This window comes from Lemur catta, chromosome 7 (assembly GCF_020740605.2).
Source record: "Lemur catta isolate mLemCat1 chromosome 7, mLemCat1.pri, whole genome shotgun sequence".
In the NCBI taxonomy this organism is placed as follows: Eukaryota; Metazoa; Chordata; class Mammalia; order Primates; family Lemuridae; genus Lemur; species Lemur catta.
Window position 1 is genome coordinate 103,311,449 of NC_059134.1, and position 19,460 is coordinate 103,330,908.

General features: G+C 54.6%; 1 protein-coding gene across 1 annotated transcript; it reads left to right on the forward strand.

The window, feature by feature from the left end:
• The first annotated feature begins 6,455 nt into the window (after nucleotides 1–6,455).
• Nucleotides 6,456–10,766, forward strand: FGF4 (fibroblast growth factor 4). The gene is made up of 3 exons (XM_045556821.1): nucleotides 6,456–7,114; nucleotides 7,607–7,710; nucleotides 8,280–10,766. Exons 1-3 carry the CDS (start codon nucleotides 6,775–6,777, stop codon nucleotides 8,454–8,456), a joined length of 621 nt encoding a protein of 206 aa, XP_045412777.1. The 5' UTR covers nucleotides 6,456–6,774; the 3' UTR covers nucleotides 8,457–10,766.
• The last annotated feature ends 8,694 nt before the right edge of the window (nucleotides 10,767–19,460 follow it).

Consider the following 19,460-nt stretch of genomic DNA (forward strand, 5'->3'; position numbering starts at 1 on the left):
ATATCTCTAAAACACCATACGCTAGAGGCTTTTTACCACCATGGTGCTGGCTGAGTCGGGTTGAAATTAGCAATAGTTCCGTCCCCACCCCTTTAACAAGGCTCCTCCCGGGAAAGAATGACTGGTACAGAATCATTCTTTCACAGGGCTTGGTAAAAAGACCCCTGCATAAAATTCCCGGAAGCTGAAAAAGTGCACCTCCAACCACTGGTGACAAATCCCTTGTCCACTCAGGGCTCCAAGTCTTTGCTGTCAGCAATTTAAAGAGGAGCTAATGAAGGTGTCAGCAGATAGAGCAGGAAAAATCATTTTTGATGACAAGTCATCTGTGATTTTGAACATATACTTCGGAGGGCATGCAAATCCTTGAGTGATGTGCTCCAAGCCAAACTTCTATTCCACATATGTCTGTGAGCAAGGCTTCTCGGCTTTAACAGCTATAGAAATGGAAGATGAGAGTGAAATTGAGGCCAAACACCATATTATTCCAGCAGTAAGTAATGATCATATGAAATAATTGGGAAACAAACCCTGTTCTCCATCAAATTAAAAGATTAATTTCCAACAGAATTTTATTTGCACTCTTTACTTATCAATTATTTGATATTATACTCATGGTATTTTGATCAACTATGTATTAATAATAATTGTGATTTTAAAAATCCAGAAGGCTGGGCATAGTGGCTCACGCCTGTAATCCTAGCACTTTGGGAGGCCAAGGCTGGAGGATTGCTTGAGGCCAGGAGTTCTAGATAAGCCTGGGCAACATAACAAGTCCCCAGCTCTAAAAAAATAAAAATAAAAAATTAGCCAGGTGTGGCGGCGGGTGCCTGTAGTCCCAGCTACTCAGGAGGCTGAGGCAGGAGGACTGCTGGAGCCCAGGCGTTCAAGGCTGTGGTGAGCTATGACTGGGCCACTGCACTCTGGCCTGAGTGACACAGAGAGACCCTGTCTCAGAAAAAAAAAAAAAAATTGGGAACAAAACATTTAATGCTGATATTCACGGGGAATTAGTTTTTAAAATATTTTGGCTGCAGAAAATTATGATAGAGTGACAATAAGAGACTTTTAAGGTTAAAATTACATCAAATTTGAGTAAAATCAGTGTGTAAAATAGAATGGAACGAGAAATACAAAGATAAGGGTGAGAGGGTTCACAAGTTTTGGCTATCAGAGTAAAGCTTATTAATGTATTTTTTAAAAATAAAAGATGTGGACGTCAAATTGTTATAGTTTTTAGACACCATTGGACACATTTAAAAGAGTAATGGAAGAATTTATTTTAAAATGTCAATATTTAAAATATGCCAAAGATTACCAGCATCACCCTGGGCCTTCTCCCTGCTGAAGTCTTTCACCTGATCTCCTGTCCCCTCCGACAAAGAAACGCAGGTCTCCCAAGAAAAACATAATATTGTTCAGGCCAAGGTCAATCTAAATCCTAAGTGAGGCTGTGGATTTATCTGGCCTTCAGATTATTCATATCCAGAGGTATGTAACCTACCAAAATTACAACACCAAGCCCAGAAGTGCCCAAGAACAAAGGAGACTCTACTTCTGCATGAAAAGGGGCTCCTCCCTGATTAGGGGAGGACGTGCCCCAAAGCTTAATTTTAGTTTTTGTCCTCAGATCACTGAGTGTCCCTCCCACCCCCCGTGGCAAGGTTCCAGCCCTCAGCAGAACTCTCCTGTCCCGGTGCCATGGCAGACACCTCTCCCAGGTCTCCGGGCAGCACCTCCTCTGCCAGTAGGAAGAACCAGGAGCAGGAAGAGAAGGCCCAGCCTCCACCGTCAGCCCCCTGCCAGCTGGCCTGCGCAGACCCCATGAGCTGTGGGACAACAAAGAGCTTCTGAGGACAGTTGGGGGTGACCAAGAGCTCTGAGAATGCCGGGTCAGGGCTCGCTCCATTTCAGTGCAGAAGAGCTGGGGTCAGCCTGTGGACACCAACCTGCTCCCTACACCCCTTCTCCCGGCATTCCCGTGGGTCTCCCACTTGACAGAAGTGCCCCATTTCACCGGACCCTCCCGGAAACCCTACCAGAGGAGACACATTAGGCCCAACCTTGCAGAAAAATCAACGGAGGCTCAGAGGCTGTGTGACTTGCCCAGGGCTGCACAGCCCATGGTGGCGGGGCAGGCACTGGGTCCCTGCTGTGTTTACCAAGTCCCCTGCATGTTCCATCACCCCTGCAGAATTTGGGAAGTCATGTTCACTTGACTTGGAGCCTGAGATCCATCAGTTCTCTGCAAGATAGGTGAGTTGGGCCAGGTGCTGTTTTTGGATTTTACCTGGCTTTGCTGTCCTGGAGGGAGAGAGGAGGAAAGAGAAGTGACTCATCCAAGGCATGAATGCTGCTACCCACAGCTGGAGCACGGTGTCCGGAACCTTCCCTAGGCCTAGAGAGTCCATCTCCATCATTGGGGCCAGGGGTGGGGTAGAGTGTTGAGGCTGACTTTTTTTTTTTCTGAGACAGGGTCTCACTCTGTCACGCAGGCTGGAGTGAGTGTAAGTAGCCTCATTATAACTCACTGCTGCCTCTAACTCCTGGGCTCAAGCGATCCTCCTGCCTCAACCTTCAGAGTAGCTGGGACTACAGGTGTACACCAGCACACCTGGCTAATATTTCTATTTTTTTGTAGAGACTGGGGTCTCACTATGTTGTCCAGGCTGCTCTTCAGCTCTTGGCCTCAAGCAATCCTCCTGCCTCAGCCTCCCAAAGTGCTGGGATTACAGGCATGAGCCACCACACCCACCCAGAGGCTGACTTTTAAAAGGAGTTTTCTTCCACCTGGTCCCCACCCACCTTGGATGGTTCCCCTGAGGGCTGTGGGCTGGTCTTGAGGGAGGGGGCCTCACTCCCTCCCCCCAGGTATTTCCCATCTTCTCTTACTGAAACTGGCTGAAGCCCATGCCCACCGGCCTGAGTAGCCCCGGGGGAGTAGTCAGGGAGGAGAGCTGGCCTCAGTGTCAGTGTTGCCGGGAGACCTTAGGCAGGAGGGCAGGGGGGAAGCCGGGGAGCCACGCCCCCCCAGGCTTCCTGGTGGTCAGCCCAACAGACCCACGGAGGTGTCCCTTCTTCTGCAGCGGAAGGCTATGACAAGGACATGGGGCCTGGAGGGGTTCCCTGGCAAGCCCCTTGGGGTGAACCAAGATCAGTGGCAGCCTGTTGGACACCCCCTCCCAGGGCCACAGGCCTGGCCTAGCCGCCTCTCCAATCCTGGGCATGCACCCAGCTTTCCTGCATCAGCTTCCTCTCGCTTCTTGGTGCACCCCCTCTGCCCCGGTGGCTGGCTCCTTCTCATCCTTTCTTTAGGTCTTAGCTCAAGTGCCCCTTGCCCAGGACCCCAGGACTCTCCAGAATAGGCACTCTATAAAGACTTGCTCAGCCGATGGGCACATGGACCCCTGAGTGGGAGAGTTGGGGGGCCCTGGGTGGAGCCCTCTCCTTCCTCTTCTGGCCTCCTGTTGTCCTCTGTGAAGCCAGACGGTCAGATGCGGCAGCCGCTGGGCGGGTCCCTTCTGGCTCTGGCCATTCTTGATTTGAAACATTAAGGAGACTACAGGGAGCTAGGGGTGTGTTTTGTGATCTTCCAAATGAACAAGTCGGCTGGGGTCACCCAATTAGCTCATGGAACTTGATCCAGGACAGGTTTTCACCTGCACAGTTCCATGTGGCAGACAAAGTCCGGACCATGGGCTCCATTTTGCAGGAGAGGAAACTGAGGCAGAGCAGAGTGACCGGGAGCCTGAGTTTGGGCCCTGCTGTCTGCTAGGTCCATGACCTTGAGTGAGTTGCTCACAGGCTTTGAGCTTTGGTTAATTCTTCCCTAAAGTGGTGAGGACCAACGGCCCGCCTTGCCGGGCTGGGTGAGAAGAGGAGAGCTCAGCCTTGCAAGGCGGCCCTGCCTGGCACAGAGCCGCTCCGGCAGCCCACATCTGGCGAGGCGCTGGCGGTCTTGACCCCTCAAGGCCCATGGATAAGGCCCCCGGCACTGTACACGTCTAACTCTTCTAACTCCCTCAGCAGCCACAGGAAGGCAGATTCGGTGCCGAGAGGCTCGGCAGACTGCCCACGGCCACGCAATGAGTGAGGGCAGGTGAGGACCCAGCCCCACAGCCGGGCGGCCACGGCTCTCACACGGTGATGGCCACGGGCACTGCTGCCTGTTCTAAGGGCTGACCACGTATCGTCTCATTTAATTCTGCCAGAAGCCGTCTGAGGGCTTCCAATTTCCTCGTTTTGCAGATAAGGAACTGAGGCATGGTTTCTTTCCAGTTCTCCCAGGGTCGAGTATTTAATATGTGCAAAGCTCTGCGCCCTGTGCATCTCCCCGAGTTGCTGCAATGTGAGGGCAGATCTGAATGGGGAGGAGTCATGGACAGGAAGATCTGGGGACAGTCCTCAGTGGGAAGGCAGAGAGATGGAAAGGCCAGCGTGGTTGGAGCACAGTGGCCGAGGGGGAGGGGAACCTGGATCAAGAGGTGGGGGGCATGGAGAAGTGTTCAGATGGAAATAGCAACAGCGAGTGCTTGGAGGTGCCTCCTTCACCTGTGACCACGCCATTAATTGTCCGTCACCTGTGCTTCTGCTTGCTCCGGTGGACAGTCGGGGAGGCTGTGGCCTGCGGAGGTAGGCTCAGGGACCCACAGAAGGAAAGCCAGACCTCAGCTCAGTCCCACGGGAATTCTCAGCTCCTAACACCCCTGCTGGCTGTCAGTCCTTCAGTCACCAGAGCGCATGTTGCGTGCAGGGCGACCAGCAGTTCTGGGAGATACATCAGCTGCCCACAGGGCCCTCTGCAGAACTTACCAGCAAACAGGAGGGACAGGGAGGAGCCCCAGGGGGGTAGAAATTAAGCTTGCTGGGGAGTCCTGGCAAGAGAGGGGCCTCACCCCATCAGAAGCTGGGAGAGGCATCAGAGGGCCTCTGCCCAGGTCAGCAAGCACAGGTGGGTCTCCTGGCCTGGGTCCCACTTCCCCAGGGGAGGAGCTCAGGTAGACCCGGGCTGAAGGAAGAAAGCCCACCCCCCCATGCCATTTTGCAAATGGGGACCCAGAGACAGAAAAGGACTTGCCCAAGGCCACACAGCAAGTGAGGGCAGATTCTAGGTCTCCTGCACCCTGGCCAGGATTGTCTTCTTGGCAATAGATCCACAGGCCCATTTGGGGTGCCCAGGGTCCCACAGGCTGCCCAGGAAGGCAGGTCTGGGTGAGTGCTGCTGGGACACCCTGTGGGCCCAGAGAGGAGCAACAAGCCTCGCTGAGGAGTCTGGAGACAGAGGCAGCTCGGTGGCCCCTGAGTGTCCCCCTTTCTAGGCCTCCCAGGCCCCCTCCAGTGGCATGAATAAGCAACCGCAGGGGTGGGGGGTGGATGAGGTTGAAATGGCCTGGGGACATCTCTGGTCACAGGTGCTGGTGGCAGCAAGGGGTGGGGTAGGCTCCAAGCCCCCTGCAGCAATGGCTGGGCGGGCCTGCTGGGAGGTGGCAGGCTAGGCTCCTCAGGTACCACAAAGAACAGGGATTTTCGCACCTAGGTGGGCCAGCATCTAGCTGGGCCCGCCCAACTAGCGAGCCCGCCCCCAACAGGCCATAATGGGCACAGTAGGGGGTGGGGACCGCCAGTGGGGGGAGGGAGCCTTCCAGAGGCCTGGCCTGGGTCCTGCTAGGTTGAGGGCTCTGGCTTTAGCACGTGAGTATTCTAGCCATAGAATCAAAGGGGGCCCCGGGACGGTGGACATCCCCTACGGGCCTGTGCCCTGCCACCGGCCCTTCCCTGGAGGCAGGTGCGCGTAGGAGGTGCAGGCGCAGGACAGTGGCCTCCCGTGGTCGCATCTCCACCACCTTGCCCGTTGGCTTCCCTTAGCAGCACCCAGTTCGCGGCCCCCTGCTCAGGCAGACGTCCACTTTGTGGACGGATCTCGATCCCTGAAACGCGCCAAGCCCGCGGGGCCAAGGCGGGGGCCTCGCCTCCCTCCAGCCTGTGGCCGCTGGGTGCGCGCTTGCCCAGCCGGCCCGGTGTTGCTTACTGCCCGTACCCACCCTTCGCTCCCAGGGCAGTCCTTAAGGCCCCCGCAAAGGCACCAATTTCCTGTGAGTCCCCGAAAGGCGAAACGCAGGGAGTGGCCGCTGGCTCCTGCGCCCACTCGGAGCTGAGGGTGTCACGTTAGGGCTGTGTCCAGGCGGCCCCAGCAGAGACGGAGACCCGCAGGGACAGAGTGCAAGAGGCAAAACTTTGGCTGGAAAGCAGAAGTGGAGGAGACGCGAGGGGCGGGACGAACAGGTCCGTGGGCCGGGCGGAGCCAACGGTGGGGGAGGGGGTCCCTCCAGGTGGCACTTGCGGCGCTAGTCCCCGGCCTCCTCCCCTCCCCTGGCCCTGATTGGCAGGCGGCCTGCGACCGGCCGCGAGCGCCACAGCGCCCCGGGCGCCCAGGCAAAGGCGAACGGCCCCCCCGCGGGAGCGGGCGAGTAGGAGGGGGCGCCGGGCTATATATATAGCGGCTCGGCCTCCGGCGGCCCAGCGCGCAAACTGGCGCGCACCGCACCGCGGGTCCCAGCTCCCACTCGTGTCCTCCCGCCGCTGCCCGCCGCCCCATGCAGCCCGGGTAGCGCCCGGCGCCCGGGGGCCCCGTCGCTCGCCTCCCGCTCTCCCTCGGCTGCGCGCCCCCTGCCAGGGCTCGGGCCGTGCGCTCCCGCGGGCCGCCGCAGACGCAGCTCTGCCCTCGGCTTCCCGGGCGCACGGACCGCCTGACGGACGCACGGCCCTCGGGCCGGGATGTCGGGGTCCGGGACGGCCACGGCGGCGCTGCTCCCGGCGGTCCTGCTGGCCCTACTGGCGCCCTGGGCGGGCCGAGGGGGCGCCGCCGCGCCCACCGCACCCAACGGCACGCTGGAGGCCGAGCTGGAGCGCCGCTGGGAGAGCCTGGTGGCGCGCTCGCTGGCGCGCTTGCCGGTGGCCACGCAGCCCAAGGAGGCGGCCGTCCAGAGCGGCGCCGGGGACTACCTGCTGGGCATCAAGCGGCTGCGGCGGCTCTACTGCAACGTGGGCATCGGCTTCCACCTCCAGGTGCTCCCCGACGGCCGCATCGGCGGCGTGCACGCGGACACCGGCGACAGTGAGTGGGGCCGGCCGGGCGGGAAAGGTCGGGAGCCAGGGGCAACCGCCACCTCTGCCCACTCACTCAGTCGCACGCTGAGGCCCCGGGCGGGCACCTGCTCACAGGCCCAGGGAAGCCGGGCGGACCCAGATTCCGATCCCTTCTGTCACGGGGACGTGGGGACACAGACGCTCCTGGCTCCAGCAGCCGAGTGCAACCCTAGCGGTTGATCCCCGCCTCCCCGCCTTCGGCTCCCGGCGCCGAATTCCAGCGCCTTCGCCCGTGGGCACAGGGCGCCGGCGGGGGCCCGGGACACTGGCCCAGGCGACATGAGACAAGCTAGTCCGGGCCAGCGTAAGCTTGGGCTCGGAGCCCTTGGGGGCGGCCTGTGCCGGTGGGCTCTTTACTCTCACCTCGCTCCAGAAATGGGGTCCCCGGAGGCTTACAAGGCCTAGGGGCGGTGTGGGCCAAGGGTCGCCGGCCCGGGAATGACCTGCGCCCCGCCCCCAGGCCTGCTGGAGCTCTCGCCGGTGGAGCGCGGCGTCGTCAGCATCTCCGGCGTTGCCAGCCGGTTCTTCGTGGCCATGAGTAGCAAAGGCAAGCTCTATGGCTCGGTGAGTACCGCTGGGGTCTGGCCAGGCCTCTAGCTGGGGACAGTGGGCAGTGACAGCAGGATTGTGACCCTTTCAGGCCCACCTGTTCCTGGGTCACGGAAGGGTGGCGGGGTCACCAGGTGGCAGGGCTGGCAGTGCCACCCCCAAACCCCTGGAAGTGCCCAGAGGCAGGCCTGGAAAAAGGGAGCAGCCCCTAGGCAGGGACAATGAGGTTCCTGCCATCCTTGAATGGACACCCCCCACCCCCGAGGTTGGGAGCCCTTCTTCATAGCCCAGAGGGGTAGGTCCCAGCTGGCAGCACTGCGGTCTTTGGGGTGGACACCGGACACAGTGGAGAGAAAATTCTCTAGCTGCTAGGTGCCTGGCAGGTGGCAGGAGCACCAGCTGTTGTGGGCTGATCATGTCCATGTGGCCTTCTCACCCTGTGAGGGTCTTGACACCCTAACTGGGTAGGAGAGACCTCCCAGACCAGACCAGGGGCTGGGACAGAAGGGAGCCCCTGCCCCCTGCCCCCAGGGTCCCTTGCCCAAGAGGTGGCCCAGCACTAACCCTGGCCTCCTTTGCTGCAGCCTTTCTTCACTGACGAGTGCAAGTTCAAGGAGACACTCCTTCCCAACAACTACAACGCGTACGAGTCCCACAAGTACCCCGGCATGTTCATCGCCCTGAGCAAGAACGGGAAGACCAAGAAGGGTAACCGAGTGTCACCCACCATGAAGGTCACCCACTTCCTCCCCAGGCTGTGACCCTCCGGAAGAGCCCTGCCTCAGCCTCGGGAAGCCCCCGGGAGGGGAGCGCCGAGGGCCACCTTGGTGCACTTTCTTCGGATGAAGAGTTGAATGCAAGAGTAGGTGTAAGATATTTAAATTAATTATTTAAATGTGTATATATTGCCACCAAATTATTTATGGTTCTGTGGGTGTGTTTCGTATTTTTCTGGAAAAGAACAAAGACATAAACAAATGAAAAAACAACTCTGACTTTTCTGTGCAACGGTGGAGAATCTTACCATTGGATTTATTTAACTTGGCAAAAAATTGTCACAAGTGTGCTGCTATTCTGTGTTTTTAAAATCAATGACATTAGATTTCGATGTCAACCCTGTTTTGAGCCATCGGCCTGTGGTATGGCGATGAGCATCCCTCTGTCTGGAAAGGCCTGCCTGAGGCTTTGGAAATCGGTTCAGGGAGCTCTGGGCCGGGTGTCGGCTCCCCAGGCCAGCATCTCTGGCGGCCCACTCCTTTTGTGCCCTGTTGCTATTAATCGGGACATATCGGTTTACTGCGGGTACAGAAAGTGCACTGTCGAGCACTCGCTGCCACTCTGTTTTTAGATCTGCCAAGACTGACCTTTGAACTTTCCTGTAGTCAATCTTCCTCGATCTACCAGATGGGAGAGACCCTTGGACAACTTTATAAACTCCTGTGTTCCTTTTTTGGATCCGCCACAGCCCACATGACTGTGGCCATTGGGGAAAAGACAAAGCTATTTTGTAAATTTGACAGAAAGGAATCGCTGTCCTGCCAGAAGGCTAGAAATGGACGAGATGGTGTATTTGCAAGCACGACTAAGAAACCAGCGATGAAATGTAATTTGTGATAGCAGGTACATCTGATAATGTAATAGAATATATTTTTATTAAAAAAACAAACCAGCCTTCCCCTAAAACAGGTTCCCCTGTGCTTGGGGAGCTTTGGGCTAGAACTAGCCATTATTTTTAGGTGAAATGTCCGTGTAATTGTACAAAGACACTTGGTGCAGTGTTTGCAAGGAGGAGCGTGCGGCTTTCTGATGCATTCCCTGCTTAAGTGCATTTAACATCTACCTCACAAACCCTTAAACCACCGGCGAAATCTGCAGAAAGTTCAGACTGGGTGCAAGAGTTTGACATCCAAGTTGCTCTTTTTCCATATGTAGCCAAAAAGGATTGCAGATAGCGTCGGTGCGTCCCATTGGAACCTTGTCACGTTTGAGCTATCTTTACCCTATGATTTACTTTTAGTAAGGGTAATCATGGTGAAAATATTTGCAGACAGCTGTTAGAGTGCACTATATGGTCACCAAGTAACCTTATATTTTTCTTTATATATTTTACAAATGTAACCCCTGTCGTTGAGAGAACCATGGAATAGGCGGGGTCGATAATGTTTAAAAAAAGTTCCGAGGTGATGGCAAACATTTAATTTTAATGAATGACTCTTTAGAGTTTATACAAAATGACCTTAGCTTGCTACCAGAAATGCTCCGAATGTTTCCTCAAGACTTTAATACTCTCCTAGGATGTTTCTGAACTGTCTCCCAAATTAACTTTATGGGAGTCTACAGACAGCAAGACTGGAAAATCTGATTGGAGTTTTTGTCTTTCACATTCCTTTTGAAAACTCTTTGTTTGAATGCAAATCATCAACTTAAAATACTATTCTTAACCAAGGCCTAAGAAGAAAGAAGCCACTTGTGAAGCCACTGAGACAAGACCACACATCTTAAACTGCTGTTCATACAATGTGATACAACTTTTTAAATTTTTAAACCACACCCTAGAGTCCCGCAGTGTTGAGGACAGATGATGATTAGGTGTCTCCATACTGTTTGGGGGTGGGGGGATAATTTGTTGACTTTCTGTATTTAATGTATTCACATAGTAACAAACCATGATTGTCCTAAATGCATTAAATTATTATGAGATATTTCAGTGCCCAATCAAATTGTCAAGAATGAAGATGTCTTAGGTGCAGAATTTGATCACCCTTGGCCACTCGTATATGTATTTCGTCAGCAGATCATGCGTGATGCGTGCAGGGATGTAACCGTACCTTTGAAACACTGTAAAGTCTTCCTATTGCTGTGATGGGGATTTGAGGTTTCTGTATTTACACACCGTTTCAGCATCTGTCTGTGGTTTTGTACAGGTGCCTGTCCACGTTGCGATGTATGTGCTGTGCACACTGACATGCCGAATAAAACGATAAGCATTTATCGTGCATAAAAAGAACCCTGCTGGACTTGATGTAAATGATTGGGAAAGGTATTAAAAACTATTAAAACATGCCATGAAATGCCAAGACCTTGTTCCCTCCCCCTGTCTTCTAGTGCTTTCTATTTGAGGCCTGAGCCTCACATTGCTGGGGTGGGGGTGGGGGCTGGGGAGACGAATTTTAGCCAGCTGTGTCCACACAAATGTAGCCTTGAAAACAGGAGCCTGGGGGTGGGGGGGGCGGGAGGTGAGTGTCACAAAGTTTTGCTGAGACACTGAATCTTGCAGTTTATTCTCATTCTCCCGATGGGGCTAATTCACACCATTGCCGCACTGTCATTAACCAAAGCTCTGGCCTGGTGTTCTCTTGAGCAATTTGCCAATTTGCGCTTCTCTAGGGTGGGGAGTGGAGCCCCAGGCCTAGGCATCAGACCAACTCAAGAGCATTTTTTGGACTCTGAGTAGACACCATCAATAGGTCTTTAGTCAATATAATGAACCCTAACTAGCCTTTTATAAAAAGGAAATGGAATAAAACCACATAGAATAGAAAATACCTGAGACTATTAATCGCTGTAAGAATAAGAATTGTTTTGCAAAAGTTTGGTTTTAGTTGTATATGCATTTATAACAGTCTCTCCTAGGGTGTATTTATTAGTGTAGTGGGTTGCATTTTTAACAAAAACTGAATGCCGACCTAATGTGCCTGGAATCTGGGGTTCCCCTCTTCCCATAAAATATATCCAAATACTTCACAAAAATACCCGCAAAAGACAATCAGATTTGGAGGATCCTTAATTGTACCCATTTTGCTCTCCAAGGCATCATGTTCTTCCCTGATTTCTTCTTAACACCTGTGATCTAGGGATGACAAGGGAATACATGGGTGGTGTTTATCGTGCCTGCCTGCCTTGAAGATGTGGCAGTCCTACCCCCAGTACCTCAGAACGGGACCTTATTTGGAAATAGGGTCTTTACAGAAGGCAATTGAAGTCACGAGGTGGGCCCTAATCCAATGTGACTGGTGTCCTCCTGCAAACGAGGCCACGTAGAGAGATCCAAGGAGAAGCCCCTTGGGGAGGAGGGCAGAGATCAGGGTGATGCTTCTGCAGGCCAAGGAACACCAAGGATCACCAGCAGCCACCCGCAGCTGGGGGAGGCAGAGAACAGATTCTCCCTCCGAGCCCTCAGAAGGAGCCGACCCTGCCAACACCTTGATGGCAGACATGTAACCTCCAGGGCTGTGCGGTGGCGAACTGCTGTCATTTTCAGCCCCAGTCTGTGGCACTCTGCTGCCAGGCAGCCCCAGGAGACTGATCCAGGCAGTTACTCATGCAGGGTGGGCAGAGAACTGAAGCCTCGGCCGGTCCTGCCTCACCCGTGCCTCCTGCTGGCCCCGTGGCCCTCAGAAGGTCTCTGTCCAGGCAAGGAAAGTCTCATCCCACTCCTGGGGTGGAGGCCTGCCCGCCATTGGCAAAATCCGTCACCTGAACTGAGCTTCCACGTGGCTTCCCAGCCTCGAGCATAGAGGGGTGACCGGGTGTCAAGGATGGGTCTGAGAGACCCTTAGAAGTCATTCATTCATTTGACACACACCTACTGAGTGCCTACTATGTGCTGGCGCCATTCTAAGTGCAGAAGACAAAGACCCCTGCCCGCCTAGTGCCGTCACCACAGTGAGGGAGACGGCATGGAGTGGCGAGCACGCACGGGGCGTCTGGCGGGGGCCACGCGCACAGGCGACAGAGAGAGAGCAGGCAGCAGGGGTGTGCTCACTGCAGAGGTGACATCTGAGCAAAGACTTGAAGGTGCTGCGGGAGGAGGCCATGCACGGAAGAGCATTCCAGGCAGAGGGAACAGCCAGTGCAAAGGTGCAGAGCTGGCAGCAGCCTGGTACTTCTGCGGTATCTGGAGGGGGCGGGTGTGGCTGGAGTGGCGGGAGGGGCAGGGAGGAGGCGCCATCAGAGCCCAGCTCACAGGGCCTTGGGGGCCCCGGTGTGGATTGCAGCCCCTAGTTCTTCCAGGGTCCAGTTCACCTTGGTCTAGTTGGTTTCGCCTCCTTGGCCCCGAAATCTAGCAATCTCTCCGCCTATACAGGGCCTTTGTGTAGCCGCCTCTCCTTGGGCCTGTGGCCGCAGTGGCCTCTCAACTGGCCACTCACGTCGACTTTGACCCCAACAGGCCCTTCTCTGGGGGCCTTCTTGACATGCAAATTCCATCCTGCTCTTCTGGCTAAAATTCTTTGCACACCTCCCGTTGCTCTTCGGGTCAAGATCATAGCCCTAAACCAGGCCTACGGGGCTGTTCTGGTCACCTACTGCTGCCTAATAGGCTACCCCAAATTAGTGACTTCAAGCAACAGCCATTTTACCACATCCCACAATGCTGCAGGTGGGAATTTGGGCAGGGCCCGACTGGGCTCTTCTTGGGGGGCCCAAGTCCAGCCTCCTGACAGGCAAGGCCAGAGGGCTAGGCTCAGTGGCCCGTCGGCCTGGGTGTCCACACCTGACCCCTCCGGGGTGGGAATCCTTCCACGGCAACTCAAGTTTCCCAGGCTTCTTATGGCCTGGCCTGGAAAGTTCCAGAACATCGTATCTGCCATTGGTCATGCAAACTGCCCAAACTAGCCCAGATTCAAGGGGGGCAGAGATTAGACTCTGCCTGTAGTGGGAGGAACATACAGAATGTGCAGCCATCTTTAATCTGCCACAGAGGCCCCTCTGCTCTCACTGGTGCTTGTCCTGTCACCTCCCTCCCATCATGTCCCCGTGCATGGCCCTGCACCTGGCACACCGATGCTCTCTCAGAGCCCAGGGTTCCATCTGCTCAGCCACAGGGCCTTTGCACACACTGCCCTCCCTGCCTGGAATGCACTTCCCCACCCAAGCTCTTTACTCGGCTGTGTCAGTTTCCCAGGGCTGCCATAGCAAGTATCACTTGCTGGCTTAAAATGGCAAAAACATATTTTCTCACAGTTCTTGGAGTCAGAAGTCTGCAATCAAGGTGTTGGCAAGGTGTGCTCCCCTCCCAAGGCTCTAGGGAGAGTGCTTCCTGGCCTCTTTGGGATTCAGGTAGTTGCCAGCAGCCCTTGGCCTTCCTTGGCTCGCAGCTGCCGCACTCCAATCTCTGCTTCATTGTCATGTGGCTTCTCCACTCTGGGTGTCTGTGCCTCCGTGTCCAAACTGCCCCTTTCTTATAATGACACTAGTCATTGGGGTTAGTCCCCTCAGCCCCACCTCACTCAGTGTGACCGCTTAACTTTGAGTGCATCTGCAAAGACCTGTTACCAAACAGGGCTCCCTTCGCAGGCTCGGGGTGGTGTGGGTTTTGGAGGATACCTACCAACCTGGTCCTCCCGTTAACTCAGATTCATTATTAAAATCACAATTCAAAGGTCATTTGCAGTAAGGACTAAAGGAGTTAAGGCCTGTGAGGTGTTTGGAAGATAAAGGGGCTGGCATGCAGTAGGTGCTCATTCAGGCCAGTCATTCTAGCACTGTCATTTCCCCAGAGCCTGGCCAGCGCCCACCCCAGATTAAGCACGTACCCATCACATGCTCTCTGGTGTCTGGTCGCACCCACGGCGTCCACCAGACGACCTGGGAGCTTCGGGACTTGCTCTATGGATTGTCTGGGTACCCAGTGGCTTGATGACCTTCCACTCGGGGGAGGTTTCTCTGGATCCTCAGCCTGGTGCCCACAACTTTGCCTCTGGACCGGCCCTGGGCAGTTGGCATCTCTGGAGTGTCCAGTTGTGCGTCTGCGCTGCTGGCCCTGACTCTCCAGCTCGGGGTCTTCTTCCAGCCCGGCGGGAGGTGCGGCCAGCCCGGCGCGGGACAGCCTGGGCTGGGGGGCAGACGGGACTCTGGGGCTGCCCTGCACTTGCCGTGAGTTTCGAGCAGTGAGACTGAGTCCTGTTCCGTCAACCGTAAGATGGAAATAACAATGATAAACCCTCCTCACGGGTTGTTAGGGGGGAACTGAAGCAAAGCTTTCGAAACCTCAGACGTCCACGTGCCCCCAGGGCTGCCAGTGTTTCAGCGTGGGCCTGGTTCCATCCTGGTGACTTTAACCACGTCTGTGAACCATCTACCTTCCATCTATACTTTTATTTACCTGATATTTTTGTTTCAATCCCTTGGTTACTTAAATAATTTTGTTTTAAAACTTTACAGCACCAGCTTGAATGGGAAAACACTGTCTCTTGCCGTACGCAGAAGGTAGACCATGAAAGCAAACACAAAGTGACGCTAAGAATTTCTTGCAAGATGCAGGTGCCTGCTAACAGCTTGGAGCCTGGGGCTTGCCCTCTTCTTCCCCCCCCCCCCCCCCCCCCGCCCCAAGGGGGATTTGCAAGTGTCAGAGAGGTACTAAGGACTTACTATCACCAAGCAGAGACTTTCTTCTGGTACTGAGAAGGGAATAGTTTTCACAGCATGAGATTCAATGCGACCAACCTGTGTCCCACCCAGAATGGCCTCTCCTGCTGCAGGCCAGTGTGGCACTCTGCACGTGGGACAACGCCCTGTTGATCCACAGAAGGGGCTCGGCAAAGCCCCAGGCCGGCAAATGCTCACTGAGGGTCAGTTGTGATTTCAGTGACTTGTGTGGCTGGTTGGGGGCAGCCAGTGAGATCAGCCACAGGGAGGTGGCAGACCGACCTGCCCAGCCAGAGTGTAGCAGGTCCCTGGGAGGAGCTCCTAAGGCATCTGACCCAGACGGGAAACTACACGTGGCAGGTGACCTCAGCCCTTCAAAGGGCCCTTCCCACCAAGGCCGCTCAAGGCACCTAAATCACCCAGAGGTCCCGGCCAGCCCAGGCCACGCCCTGGAGCATCTGTTGAGAAGGGCTTGCTGCATGTGCCTCTGCACACGTCACACTCTTGCATAAATGATAGACAAGGCTCCGTGGTGGTGACTTCTCTGAGTCTCCTTTCCCTGGAGGTGGGCGTCCATGTCCCTTCCTCTTCAGTCTGAGTGGGCTTCTGACTGTTCCCACCAATAAATAGCATTGGCAGAAGTGCCACCGTGTGACTTCTGAGGCTGGATTGGGAAAGGTGATGCTTGGAGCCCTGAGCCGCCAGGTCAGAAGTCCAACCACCGAGGCTGCCATACTGGGAGGAAGCCCAAGCTGTGCGAGAGGCCGAGTGTAGGTGTCCCGGCAACAGTCCTCGCGGGGTCAGGACTTCAAATTATCCCAGCCCAGACACCAGACATGTAAGGAAGCCTCCGGATGGTTCCAGCTCCCAGCCACTTGAGTCTTCCTAGCTGAGGTTTCAGATGTCATGGAACAGAGGACAAGCCATCTCATTGTGTCCCACCCAAGCTCCTTACAGCAGAGTCGGCCAGCCCACTAGCTTCCCAGGTGGTTGTCTGACAGCACTGAGGTCTGCGGTAGTTTGTGATGCAGCAAGAGATGGCAGGACAGGCTCTGACAGAGACGCAGGGAGGAGGGCGGGGAGGCATGTTCCCCACTCCCTCTGCAGTCCTCTCCATCCCTGGGCCCAAGGGACATCCAGGGTACGAAGGCCTGGCTGCCATTTGGGACCAGCGGTGGAAGACAGGGCTTGCCTGTCCCTGAGGCTTATGGCAGAATTTGGATTTCCCGTGTCTGGAGGGGACCCCAGTGTCAAGGGCCACTGCAAACCCCTGGATGAATAACAGTCCCTTCTGGGCCCTGAGGACCAGGAGGGGGCCCTTAGAGCAGGATGAATTGTTCCCAGCCCCCAGAACTGGCAGAGGGCTGCCACCTGCACCTGGGGCCCAGGAGTCAGCAGAGAGGGGACAGCTGGCCCCACCTCTCCTACCTTCCTGTGTCTCCCGGCCTCGGGCGGACGCTGCCATGCTACCGGGCCCTCCGCTCTCCCTGTCTCTCTCCACTGTGCAGCCCGACCGAACTGGCACCTAAGGAAGACAAAGTCATGATCAGGCAAAGATGATGACAGCCTGCCTGAGGGCTCCTGCCTAGGGGAGGAAGACTCAGCTCCACGGGGATGTAGACTCAGCTGGGAGCTCTAACCGAGAAGTAAAAGGTAAGGGCACTTCGAGAAGAGATGGGATTAGAACCCACGAAGCAATTAGCTTTTAAAATAATCTTTAAATTTTTTTTAATAATTTTTAATTTAACTTGAAATAATTTTTAAATGTTTGATAGGTGGGTGTTTTGTTTTTAGGGATGATGCTGAGTCTGAGGTCTGCAAGATCACCCAGCAAAAAATATCTCCCAACCCATCCCACCGCCGGCTCCTCTCCGGCCACGTGAAGATGAAGTCGGCCTTCCCCAGTCTCTGCCCACTGTGGCACCTGTAGCTGAGTGACCCTATCCATTTGCTATTGCACACGTTTCAGGGGGTTGTTTATGCCGAAGGTTGGCTTTGCCTTCCTTGGTCACTGCTGCCGCCCAGCGGGAGGGCAGCACTCACAGTGGACCTGTAGTATGTGCTTGGTTTTTGTTTTTTTTCAAACAAGATCTCACTCTGTCACCCCAGGTAGAGGGCAGTGGTACGATCACAGCTCACAGCAACCTCAAACTCCTGGGCTCAAGTGAGCCTCCTGCCTCAGCCTCCTGAGAAGCTGGGACTACAGGTGGGAGCCACCACGCCTGGCTAATTTTTCTATTTTTAGTAGAGACGGGGTCTCGCTCTTGCTCAGGCTGGTCTCGGACTCCTGAACTCAAGCGATCCTCCTGCTTTGGCCTCCCACAGTGCTAGGATTACAGGTGTGAGCCACTGTGCCCAGCCTGAGCTTGTTGAGTGAATAATCAAATGAGCAGATAGAATCTGAATGTGTGGTGCTAACTGGACTGAAATTACTTACATGTGGTTAAGGGCAGATCCTTGAAACTGAAGAAACCTGTTTTCAGGAAATGCAAATAGTCACCTGACTGACGTTTGCCCCACTGCATTGCCCCAGTTCTAGAATTCACTAAATCCTTTTCTTTGAATCAACTCATTTTCTACTTAAAGGAAACTGTGTGTCAGTCCTGTAACCCTGTGGTCCCCAACCCCCGGGCTATGGGCTGGTACCTGCTAGGGGCCGGGCCACAGAGCTCCACAGCCCACCCCCCGGCCCCCCCATCGCCCACATCACTGGCTGAGCCCCACCTCTCCCCCCACCCACCCTGTCTGTGGAAAATTGTCTTCTGTGAAACCGGTCCTGGTGCCAAAGGGGTTGGGGACCACTGCTGTAACTGGCAGGCAGCTGTGTTCACCACTATGCCACCAACACCTCTATACCACCATGTAGTCCTGTAACAGGAAAGGTGCTGTCCCTTGATGTTAGTAAGGAGGGACACGCACATAGAGCCGATCACTGCCACGTGTCGCTTAACAACAGGCATACGTTCTGAGAAATGGGTCTTTAGGCCATTTCGTCCTTGTGTGAATGTCACTGAATGCACTTACACAAACCCGGGTGGCAGAGCCTCCTCCACACCTCACCTGTGTTTCTAGGCTACACACCTGTCTAGCGTGTCACTGCACTGGACACTGTAGGCAACTGTAACACGGTAGTAAGTATGTGTGCATCTAAAGGTATCTACTCAGAGAAAAGGTACATAATCTCATGGCAATCCCCATCATATGTGCAGTCCGTCACCTACCGACATGTTATTATGTGGCACATGACTGCTCATCAAGCCCTGACGAAGTGCCACGTGGAGACTGGTTCTCCCGAGAGCACCAGCCTGTGTCTTGGCTCTCTCTGTGTTAAAACGTGAGGATTAACAGGTACTAGAAAGGTGTGAGCCGTGCGCTGGCATTAATTGGGAGTTTTCTATTTCCAATCAGAAGGGTGCAGGAGAATGAGAAGGGACTCACCGCACCGCTGTGTAATCCACGTGACTGGACGCGTTTCTGCGAGCCACCCACAGCTAAACCACCAGCAGCACGTGGGCCACGCCGGGAAACACTCAAGTAGAACTTGGAAATTCAACAGAGACATAAGGGATGTGAATTTGAGTACTCCATCGTCAGAGAAGGCGCGATGTGCCAAAGAAAGAGGTTCTACATGTGCTCCTGGCATCTGGGAACATTCTCAGAGATGGACTGTGTATCCAGCCACAGGGGAAACTTAGTAACCACCCCCCTCAAGAAAATTATAATGTATTCAGATGATAAATAAACAATCCAACCATGATTTTTAAAATTTTCAACCACTTAGAAATTAAAAAACAAAACAAACCCTGATAGATTGCTAAAACAAAAACAATTCCTCTCATTCCTGTAGCACCTCCCTTGGGAATGGGGCCGTGCAGTTCTCCCGTTAAGAGGTGGCGTCTGTTTCGTCACCCCTTGAGTTTGGGCTTGGCCACATGGCTCCTTTTGTCCACAGGACGGTGAGCAAGTTTGCTGCAGGGAGAGTCTCGAAAACTGCTCAGCCACTGGCGCTTGTTCCTTCTTATTGTGCTTGGCAACTTGGTGACCCTCCCGGTGAAAAAGCCTCGGTCTGCAGGACGGCGCAGCCAGCAGCTTGCTGACTGCCAGGTGTCTGCGCGAGGCCGTCCGAGATCACCCAGCCCTCGCTGAGCCGCCCCAGCCCGGGGGAAGAACCTCCCAGCCAACCGCGGACAGCGAGTTAAAGAAATGGCTGTGCTTTCAAGCCACTAGGTTTTATACTGGCTTGTCACACAACAAAAGCTAAGTCATCCGCTATCTTTAGTAGCCCCTAAACCAAAAACAAAACAAAAGCAAATACTCCAAATTGTCCCGAAAGCTAGAAAGAGAACACCTTCTAACACAACGTAAGCATGCAGCAGTAGCTGTGTTTAGAGATTTTT